General features: G+C 54.3%; 1 protein-coding gene across 1 annotated transcript; it reads right to left on the reverse strand.

The window, feature by feature from the left end:
* Window positions 1–516: 516 nt before the first annotated feature.
* GSC (goosecoid homeobox) lies at window positions 517–5,037 on the reverse strand. Its single transcript, XM_004754745.2, has 3 exons — window positions 4,446–5,037; window positions 3,767–4,026; window positions 517–3,404 (listed from the first exon to the last, which is right to left on the reverse strand). Exons 1-3 carry the CDS (start codon window positions 4,798–4,800, stop codon window positions 3,249–3,251), a joined length of 771 nt encoding a protein of 256 aa, XP_004754802.1. The 5' UTR covers window positions 4,801–5,037; the 3' UTR covers window positions 517–3,248.
* Between the last annotated feature and the right edge of the window lie 5,922 nt (window positions 5,038–10,959).

The raw sequence follows: 10,959 nt of genomic DNA on the forward strand, positions 1-10,959 counted from the left end.
AAAAAAGGTTCTCTGTTCAGTGAGGCAGCCTGGTTTACAGAGATCTTAAAGGCCTTGTCCTTGAAGAGGACAGTTCTCATTTTGGTCCCTTGTGTTCACCCCATGCCTCAGCTACTCTCAACTGTCCAATGGGGAGAATGGGTAGGGGGGTGTTGTCTAGGCTACCGGCCATTCAGGAAGTCGCTTGCTTTTATGCCTTGCCCTATACGTGCATACACACCCCTTTCCAACACCGTGAGCCAAAGTCTCCTAGACAACACTTAAGAGGCCAGGTGCCTTCCGCTCCAAGATATGATCTGTCCCTCTGATTCCAATTGCCAGGCTAAGACACTTTGCACCCCACAGCTAACCGGGGAATGCAAAAGGTGGGTGAACTATATATAATTAAGACCATCCCAACACTTCCCTCTTTGTTCCAGATGTTTATTGCATTTCCAGTGAGCTCGGCTGAAGCACTGTGGGAAGGACAGGGAAGGCCCTTCTTCTTGCCACCTTGCCATCTGCGGGGGGGGGGGGGGGCGGGGAGCAGGGAGAGCTCCCTGGCTCTTCTCCCTCCCCATTTGCACACCCCATTTCTCCTGGCTTTTCACCAGGTGCTCCTTGGAGGGGGGAGAAATGTCTGAGAACCTACGCCTCTTGCAATCCCTCTCTTCCTGTCACCTGACATGGACACCTCTCCAGATCAGACAAATGCAGATCATGAGAAAAAATGAAGATCCCAGTCTGTAGGGATTCAAAGGGCAAGTCATGGACAGAGAGACACAGGCGTTTATCACAGAGTTCTGTTACATCCATGTCTCAGGGTAGAATGATGCCCAATTAAGTCCTATGTTAGAATGTTCTAGACTGGAGGAAGAATAGAAGTGAGAGCTCTTCCTGCCTCCACCACCCCCCATCCCCTGCCCGATGGCAGAATGACCCTCTTTCCAGTAGGACAGAACAGCACCTAGAAACAGCAACAGAGGATGGGTACAGAGCAAGGCTTCTTTACCATGAAGTCTGAGGTCTATGGAAGAGATGTCACAGCCATCGCAAGATTCACTAGAAAATTAATGTAACAGCCTTTGAATATTTCTCATCAGAACTAGTTATCAGTGGAAAGATTCTCAATTACGGTTTAAGACCTACCTGGGCAAAAATGCCCAAATATGATTATCTTCTGAAACTGAATGGTGTTAAAGGGCTTAGCTTTTTGGAGCCTTAATTTTCTTATCTGTAAAATGGTGGAAACTCCCCACCTCAAGAGCTTCTTGAAGGGCAAAAATGAGAAGGGACATAAAGGCCAAAATGCTGGATCTGATAAAATATAAGTGATAGTATTTAAAAGAAAAAAAAAAAAAGGCAGGTAGCCATGCTGAAGGATTCCCCAAGCCAGCTATTAACTCAAGAGGAGTTAGTTCAGTGCCTTTCCTCCTGTCCACACCAACCCCTGAAAGCAGAGATCATGGCTGTGCCCATTTTACAGTCCCAGAAGGGGCAAACCCAAGGGGGTTCAGTCATTTGCTTGAGGTCACACATAACCCAAGGCGACCTTGACCCTCTAGGTACCTGATCTCCAGTGGTCTCCTGCTTCCATCTAGGGGATCATCCTTATTAAACAAGTGACTAACTGGAGTCCCTCCTTATTTCCTACATGTCCCCTTCACCCACTCGAGGAGTCACTTTTCCTTTTAAACATGAGAAGGCCATTGTGTGTGGGGGGGTAAATATTGCCTCTTGTAAAAGCCCTCCTTCCGCATGTGCTGTGCTCCACGGGCTGGAGGCACAGTCCTCCCCTGGAGGGTCCTTCCACCAAATACCCCAAGCAACTGAAAAGGTAGAACAAGGTCATTTCTTCCTGGGGGGGGGGGCGGTGGTGGTGGTGGTGGTGGTGATGTGCACACACATATCCCGTCAACCCCAGCAGCTCTTAGAACCTTAGTTTCCTTATCTGTTAAAAAATGGATTTAGGTAAAATCAATAAAGCTGAATCGTTAAAAAAAAAAAAAACACTCCGCCGGCCTCTGGTCTCCACCCACCGCAACCACTGGCCCTGGGTCTGGGGGAACCATACAGGATGGATGCACGTTCTTGTCTGCATCCCTGTCCCAAGCGTCCCAAGCTCTCAGCTGAGCCGGTACCAGGGCCAGGAAGCTTCTCTGCCTCTCCAGTCCTTCACAAGCTGCTGACCAGCCCCCCCACCAGCTGCGCTCTGGGGGTGCTCCTCCTTGGGCCCCATCTAGTGCACAGGAGAGATGGTCAGGGGAGAAAGCCAAAGACATGAGCACTCCCGCCTCCAAGTGCCTTGGTGGCCACCCTACACTCTAATAACAGGTTGGCCAACAGAACTCAGGGTGCAGATCTGGCCACCCCAGGTGCCTGGGGCAAAGGACAATGGGGCCCAGTGCCTGCCGAGGTTCCCAGTGGGCCCCAGACCGAGGCTTAGAGCTGCAAGACAGGACAGCAGCCAGCAGGGTTGTAAGGCAGTCACGCTGCCCCCCAAGAAGGGCACTGGCAGAGAACCCAGATGATCAGGAAAAGATGTGGGGCGAAGAAGCATGCCCACCCACCTAACTCCCCCTAAGAGCCACAGCCTTAGAAGTGGGGATTTCGTGGGAACGCGGAGAGGCTGAGCTAGCTCTTGGAGTGGCTCCCAGGATGGCCCAGCTCCCCATAGATCCTGCTTTCCCGCTATGGCTTCCCAGCAGCGGCAAAGGGAACAGGAACCCCGTGCAGTTCCCTCTCTTGTGGGCAATGCTACCCACCCACGCCCGCAGCCTGCAGAATCCCCTCTCTACCTCTTCCAGAGACTTAGAGACAAAGTGGATCGACACCAGTCCTGGAACGAATTCACGCCCAGGATTTCCCTTTTCCTATTTTCTTGGTGCAGGTCAGAGCTGCCCCATTTTTCTTTGGAAGCTACAAGACTGAATAGATTTCTTTTTTGGGCCTCAGAAGACGGTGGGGGAGGTGGGTACGAAATACAGAATGTGGCCCGTCTACATCGCCATCACTTTATTGTATTGTCACCGTTAACTTAACTATAAATACTACGGTGGGGAGTGAGGCGCCAGCGGTCTAGGACTTCGGGGCTGTGAGCCCCGGCCCGACCCCCGACCCCAGCCCTCCCAGTTCTGTACACTATTTACAGCTCCTCATTCCTCTTTCTCGACCCCCTCCCGCAAGGCAGCGCGTGTGCAAGAAAGTAGCATCGTCTGTCTGTGCAAGTCCTTCGAGTTAAGACAAGAGCCACAGCCGGCCCGCAGCCGTCAGCTGTCCGAGTCCAAATCGCTTTTACCTTCCTCTTCCCTCTTCTCTGGCGACGCCTTAGACGACGTCTTGTTCCACTTCTCGGCGTTTTCCGATTCCTCCGAAGAGGACCGCTTCTGCCGCCTCCATTTGGCACGGCGGTTTTTAAACCAGACCTGTTGCGCAACAGAGAACAAACCAAGAGTTTAGATCAAAGGCACGCTCTCCGCTCCCCGCATCCCACCCACCGCCCCACCCCGCGGCCCGGGCACCCATGGGGGCCCTCGGCAGCCGCGAGTGACGCCGGGAGGCTCAAAACCCGGGGATCCCGCGCGCACGCCCACAAAAAGACAGGAGAGTCGCTCTCGCTTCCGCATTTCCGTGCAACTTCCTGGGCCTAAAGCGCCCTCCAGCAGCCTCCGGGCCGCCGCGGGATGTCGGGTCAAGTTCAGGGAGACCGGAGCCAAGCCCGGCTGCAGAGCCGAGCTAAGCCGGCGGGGGCCCGAACTCGCCGGGAAGGGCCGGGCGGCGCGCCCACCTCCACTTTCTCCTCGCGGAGGTGCACCTTCCGGGCCAGCTGCTCGCGGGTGCCCACGTCTGGGTACTTGGTCTCCTGGAAGAGATTCTCCAGCGCTTCCAGCTGCTCGTCGGTGAAGATGGTGCGGTGGCGCCGCTTCCGCCGACAGTGCAGCTGGTTGAGAAGTTGCAGCTCGGTGCGCGACAGCGTGCCCACGTTCATGTAGGGCAGCATCTGGTGCGGGACCGGGGACACCAGCACCGAGCCGGGGCCCTCGTAGCCTGCGACAGAGAAGGGCGCACGGTCGGCCTTGCCACGGCGCACACCGCCAGCCGGCCTGCCCCGCGACCCACTCCCTCTAAAAAAATTCCTCTGCAACGGGGTGCTGAGAGTTGGGGACGCGCGGAAATCGACAACGCAGGGAAATGGGGGAACCGTTCTAGAGCGTCCACCCGCTCACTCCCAAAGCCAGTTAGGGAATCCCGAAAACCCTCGTGTCCCCCACGCAGCCAGTAAGTTAGTTTCTTCTAGCTCGCCTCAAGTTTGCAGCAAGTGTACAAAAGCCCCCGTGCCCGACCGGCCAATAAAAGGGAAAGAAAAAAAGAAATTAGTACAGACTTAGAAAAGCCAGCGCCACCGCCCACCCATGCCCCAGGGACCGAGGACCGCGGCAAGGCGGCCGGCGCGAGCGCGACCCTACCTGGGGGCGTAGGAACGCAGGAGCACTGCTGGGCACCCAGCGGCGGCACGGCCCCGCAGCAGGCCGGGCCCACGGGCGCCGCCTGCACGTGCAGCTGCCCGTAGAAGTAGTTGTTGTACCCGAGGCGGGAGCCGCCGACCGCGGCCGGGAGGCCTGCGCCGCCGGGGGCCACGGGGCGCGGATAGAAGGCGCCATAGTCCGAGGAGGCGCCGCCGCCGGCGCCGTAGAGCGAGTCCCCGTGCAGGGCCGGGAAGACGACGGGAGCCGCGGCGCTGGGCGCCACGGGCAGCACCGAGTCCTTGCAGCGCGGCCGGGCGGCCAGGATGTTGTCGATGCTGAACATGCTGGCGGGCATCCCCGAGCCCCGCGCCGGGACCGGGGGGCGGCGGGGAGGCGCCGGGGAAAAAGCCTCAAAGCCGGGGGCGGGGGGCGGGGGTCCACGCTCCTCCAGCGGCGGACCAAAACGAAAGAGAGCGCGGGCGAGCGCGCAGCCCCGCGCCCCTCCCCGCCCCCTGCGTCCGCTCTCCCTCCTCCTGCCCTCCCCTCGCTGCAGCGTTCGCCGAACTCAACCCGCGGGTAGGACGGAGTTTAGACCAGCTGAACCTCTTGTTGGTTTTATACTGAGTCGACGTCATCCTGGATTTAGTTCCTGGTAATATGCAGATGACAAACAGAACCAGATTTGGCCCTTTCTGTTCCTGGGGCGGGGGTGGGGGGTAAGGAAGAGGGAGGGGGAGAGGTGCCAAGGGGAGGGGGTTGCGGGGGCCAGAAAAGGGATTGTGGATTGCAAATTAATGAAATTAACCTAATCTTTCCCATTCAGCGGCCCCGCCGCGGGCCGGCCGAGTTGGGCGGGCTTCCTAATTGCTCGGGTTAATCTCATTAATTCCATTGTGCGGCGCAGTTAACAACTCCCGCCGCCCCACCTCTCCGCCCCCACCCCTTTTTCTCAGATTGGGTCCTATTATTGGGTGCGATTTCCTCTGCAAGAAACTCCAATTCATTGTGGCCAGTTTTACTTTAGGGCTACTTTTTGCCCCATTTCGGAACTTGGTTTGTTTCAGAACATGCAGAGGAGCTGCTACGTCCTTTCTCAAGATTAAAAAGTTCGCTCTTCCTCCGGACCCGCAAGCCCTCACCGCCAAATTTCTCCTCTATTTTTTTTTTAAATCTCGAGATTCTCTCCCGAGTGGAACTGGTTAACCCCACCCCCAACCCTTTTGTTTTTGCAAAGGCCAAAATTTGTAAAAGCGAAATCGACGAAAGAGGTGCGTTGTGGTTCTTAAAATATGTGTATCTATTTTTTCCGCAGGCACTTTGGGTCTGAAAATTACTTTAGGAATCCGAAGGCCCCTACCCAGCAGAGACCAAATTCAGCCGCTCAATAGACTTCGCCACCCAGAGTAGCACGCTTCAGCGATGCTTCCAGCTGCTCCCCGCGAGGGTGTCGGTAGGTTTTCTGTTTTTTCTCTTGCTTTTAAAAAATTATTCTTGGAAATGGGGTGTCTCCTCCCGCATACTGGTTTTATTTTCAATCCAAAATCTGAATATGGGGCTTTGGGGATTCCCCACCCCCTTCCCCAACAGTATGTGGCATTTTCCCCCATCCGTCTCGCGGGCTCCCTGACTGTAACAGGCCCCCTAGCTGTCTTTCTACCCGACAGGCCCCGGCTGGGCTCTCCAGCCCCAGCGGCCTGGCTGAAAGCGGGCTCCGCTCGCGGCAGGCGGCCGCGGCACCGGCCGCGGCACCGTCCGCCGGAGCTGCTGAAGACGCATCCAGACCACGACGGTGCGCGGGCGACAGAACGCCCTTCGAGAAGGTAGGCGACGGTGCGCGCGGAACGAAAGTAGCCCCCCGAGGTCATTGCGGGCCGGGCGCACACCCCAGTATTGCAGAGATGGCCTTTCTGGGCCCTTCGCACAGGAACCTCCAGCCATTCCAGGCATAGGGGTAGGGCCAAGCCCCAGCGAAACGGCCCGAGGGCCGGGTTGAGGGGCAGCTCGGGCTTGCCGAAGGAGGACCGCCTTTAACTCACGCCCATTTCTCCCTGTTGCTCTCTGGCTAATTAACAGGGATCCCCGCAGGGTTGTGTGATGTGGCTACGGCATGGCCACGTCTGTGGGCTGCCTCCTCCCGGGCGGTAGGGCAAAGGGGAAAGGGCACTTGTCAATTGCTGTTCCCGGGTCAGGGGAACGGAGGCGCGGAGGGTAGGTCCGGCCCGGGCGCAGAACTCCCGCGGTGCGCGAGAGCGGCCGGGAGAAGCCAGGCGGCGGCGCTTCTCCTAGGCCTCCCCTCGTGGACCTCTGCATCCTCAGGCCCACTCGCTTCTTGCTTCTTTGAATGCTGAGCAGACTAAGAAGATGTTGTACGGGGAGGTTAGGGCGAGACCGGGATGGGTCTCAGTTTGGGTCAGCAGCAGTTTCTTTTCTTTTTTTTTTTTTTTTTTTAAATTAACGATAGAAACCACTCCCAGGGGATGGAGTGTGACCCTCCCCTTCAGAGAGGTCAGGTCTACGGAAAGAAGTGCCTCGCTTTCCCTTTGCTACTAACTAGGAATAGAGCCCCCCCCCCCCCCACGCTGGGTGACTTAAAAAATCACCAGTTCCCCGGGAACACATTCCCCGCCAACCTTTTCTGGGTTTGATTCTGCAGGGCAATTGATGGAAGACGACTAGAGGCTGCCACTCCCGTAGTGAGTCTTGGCCACGTTTGTGTTCTCTGGGCAGCTGTCTTTCTACCCGACAGGCCCCGGCTGGGCTCTCCAGCCCCAGCGGCCTGGCTGAAAGCAGGCTCTGCTCGCGGCAGAGATCCAAGACTACTACTAGACTACTACTAGCTACTACTAGCGTTAGTAGATCCAAGACCTCTGCTGAACCGGGCCGAGGCAGAAGCGCTGCAGAAAACCGAGGCAGATCCCCAGTCCATTTCTGTGAAGTTGCTCAAACTGGCAAGGCGCGGACACACGTCAGCCATGTTTCTAAAAAGAGCGCTTTCTAGTTTTTAAATAAAGCGACCTCACCACACACGCGTCAGCCTCCTTCCACTTGGTACACCGTTGTTTTTAATAATCAGCTTTAGCAAACCCCTAGATTTCGTCCCTTGCTTTTCTGCAGTGCGCTCTTGGTACCATCCGATTCCTGGAAGGAAGAGCACTGTACAAGGAGTCTGAGCGTCAGAGCTCTCGACTCATGGTTGCCACCTTGCAAATTTTCCCCCCTCTAGGTCTCCGGGTTTTTGTATTTTGTTTTTGTTTTGTTTTGTTTTGTTTTGTTTTGTTTTAGTTGATGGAACCAACGCCAGCAATCACTGGGTCCCTTACAACTTTAAGAATTAACGAGGCTGGGTAATTGTCGCCCCTTCCCCAGGGATACTGAGGGTAGACCTGGGGCATTTTTCTAGTTCTTTTCCCTGGGGCAAAGGAGCTTGCTATCCCCACCCCCTCTGAGGGCAGGGTCTCTATCAGCTGGGTCCAAGATGAGGAAAAGGGAGTCTGAAAGCTCTGTCCTCTTGCGGAAGGGACTTTCTGGGACCACACAGGGAACCAATCGCCACCGTAGTCCGGAGATTCGGCTATTCTTTTTCTCAGGGAGCTCACCCCCTGCGCAGCGGGGGCTCCCCGTCCTGCTTGCCCCTCAATCTGCTGGCTGCACGGTGTCCGCGGGGAAGCGGGAGCCCCGGGAAGGCGGTGCGCCTTGCGGTGCCGCGCACTGAGTGTCCTCCACGGCCGAAACCCACAAGTGTCCGCCAGGCACTAAACAATCAGACGGCTTGCGTCGTCGCCAGGCGCAATTGGAATAACAAATGCAACACACGCAAATTGCCCGCCTCCTGTTCCTAAGCGATTGTTTGTCGGCCTGCAGGCTCCGCTCAGCAGGGGAGGATCGGGAGCGTCCGGAGGCGGCCAGCAAGCGCCTTGGTCGGACATCCAGTAAACATGCCGCTGATTTTACTTATTATCACCCAAACACGATTTCACACAAAGCAATCACCATGCCAGAAGTCTATGAAAATGTGTTCGTTGAGGAATCAGTCGCCCCGGTAATAGTCCTCATTTTTAATATATTAAAGAACAGATCAGCGGATTGCGAGTGCGTAAGGTATGCGTGCGGTTGGGTATCTGTCAAGGCGCTTTTTTTCCCTCCACAATCATCGCTAAATTGACTCGTAGAGCATAGATTAAATTGCCTCTCTGATTTAAAACAGAGTGCCCAAATTTGGAGTGTGCGTCTGGGTATCGCCTCGGACCCCGAGAGGTTCTCATCTTGGTGGGAACTGTTGCCCAGTGTCCTTCTGCACACGCATGCACGCACGGCTGTTACAAAAATATGCCATGCGGTCCTAACTTCTTGAGGTTTCGGGAACTTTCTTAATTCTTTCGGCCTCTCACCCGATCGCAGCTCATAATCGGATGCCCTTAAGAAGGATTTTTCTCGGCTTGAGCAAAAAGTTGGCTTGTCCTTTTCAAAGGAAGGGTGAAGTAGCTGGGGCAGAGGAATGTGGAACAATGAGCAGACCGGGCTGTGGCCGGTGCGCAGCGTGGAGACCCCCATCCACGCCTTCACGGCGCAAATCGGCTTCATTGTCTGAAGAGGGCTTAAAAAAAAAAAAAAAAAATCCAGTGCCTCGAAATTGTGTTCAAGCCCCAGTTCTTGGCCCTGCGCCTTGGAGGACACCTCCCGTAGCCCCTGGGGGGTTCCCTTGTGAGGTCCAGTGGGTGGCTGAGGGCCCCAGGGGCAGATCCCGCCGAGCCCTAAGAGGCAAGTGCACACAAGGGCTGGATCTCCCGCACGCGTTCAAGAGTGATGTAGAGACGCTCACTAGCTGAGTTTTGCTCCAAGTTTTGCAACATTGCAAATAAGCGCTCTGAGCCCCTGAGGACGAAATAATCAAGGTGTTAGGAAAACTCAGCATAACTTGGGGGGTGGGGCGGGAAGGGTGGGAGGAGGAAGACGAGGGTGTCGAAAATGACGTCTTCCCAAAGCATCAGAAAAAAATAGCCCCGGGTTTCTAGGGTTGCAGAAACCCGCTCTCAGCCGAGCTGTTTACCAAAGTTGGTTTCAAAGTGACTTGCACCGTTGCTTTTGCAAATCACAGAATGCAAATGACGATAATTTGTTCTCCGTGGAACTTTCTCTTGAAATGATTAGCGGAGTCAGTCATTTGAAAATGAGAGCGAATGCACAGACGGTTCCGAAGCCCCTCGCTAACCGATAGCAGCTTCTAAAGTTTTCATTCATGTAAACCTCATTAATGAAGATCTTTTATTTAAACGTCAAGGGGATTTGAAATTTAGAGTAAATTATGAAGCTTGTATGTCTAGCCAAGTCATGGGTCAAATGCATTTGTGAAAAACTGCTAAAAGAGCATATGGTTTTGAATTTTTCTACAATGACTAGTGTTTAAATAAATTGCTTGTACTGCTTAACTTCATGTGTAATTTTGACAGAAATTGGCCTATAGCCTTTTGATATGTAAACATTTCAGCCTTTTATGCGGTATAAAAAAGACACTTGCTTTTTAAGGATCAGCTCAGGCAGTCACCCTGTAATTCTGAAAGCTGGCACCTACCATTACATTCTTGCTAGATTTCAACTTTCCAGTGGCAGCCTCGGGGAGAAAAAAAAAAAAAGGAAAGAAAGAAAGAAAGAAAGAGGATATTTCAAAAGCAATGTCCATTTGGGATTAAAAGCTACAAATGAGGTGAGAACGTGCCACTTACTATCTGAAAGAAATGGATAAACCATAGTTATTAAAGAACATTTTCTGTCATTTTTCTTTAAGCCAGCCCATCTGAGGGGGACACTTAAGCAGGCCTGGGACTGACTGCCGTATCATTAAATGCTTATCGCAGAGCCGAGCCAATCCGTCCAGCACACAAATAGGTGTTAAAAATCTAGGTATCACTCCAGGATGTTACCAGTGAAATGGCTTCCGTGTCACAGAACCCATTAAGATGCAAAAATCACTCGGTCTGGGAAGAGAATCACCCTGGGCTCAGAATCACTGGACACAAATAGCAGGTCTGAGTCACGCACAGGTCTTCCCGCAGCGGGAGGCTATAGCTGGGGATTGCAGAGACCGCAGAGGGCACAATTTGGAGAGCCCTCTGGGCTGCTGGGCGGTTCTGAAACACACAGATAAATCTACATAAACCCATTTGTTGCTAATATCTCTGTCTCCCATAAACAAGCTTGGGATGTGGATTGGAAGGCAGGTCACCACGAGGGAGGGAGACAAAGCAAGGATCCTGGCCCCTGAAAGGACCAGGTTCCCCAAGTGCTAGACAGGGCCATACCTTGACTTGGTAGGCACCGTGGCCTGGTGGCCACGTCGCCTTCCCCTATGTTCTCCGGGTCCCACCCTGTTTATCCTACTTGTCAGCATTGCCCTACACAGACTTTCCCGAGAGACATCTCCCCTCTGTGAAGTTTTGGAGGAACTAAGGGGAGATGGGAAACAACAGAGACATGTTTCTTTGTACACAGTTGAGCCGCGGGAGCAAACAGATCTTTG

The sequence above is a fragment of the Mustela putorius genome, unplaced genomic scaffold, assembly GCF_011764305.1.
Source record: "Mustela putorius furo isolate JIRA1106 unplaced genomic scaffold, ASM1176430v1.1 tig00000129_pilon_pilon_pilon, whole genome shotgun sequence".
In the NCBI taxonomy this organism is placed as follows: Eukaryota; Metazoa; Chordata; class Mammalia; order Carnivora; family Mustelidae; genus Mustela; species Mustela putorius.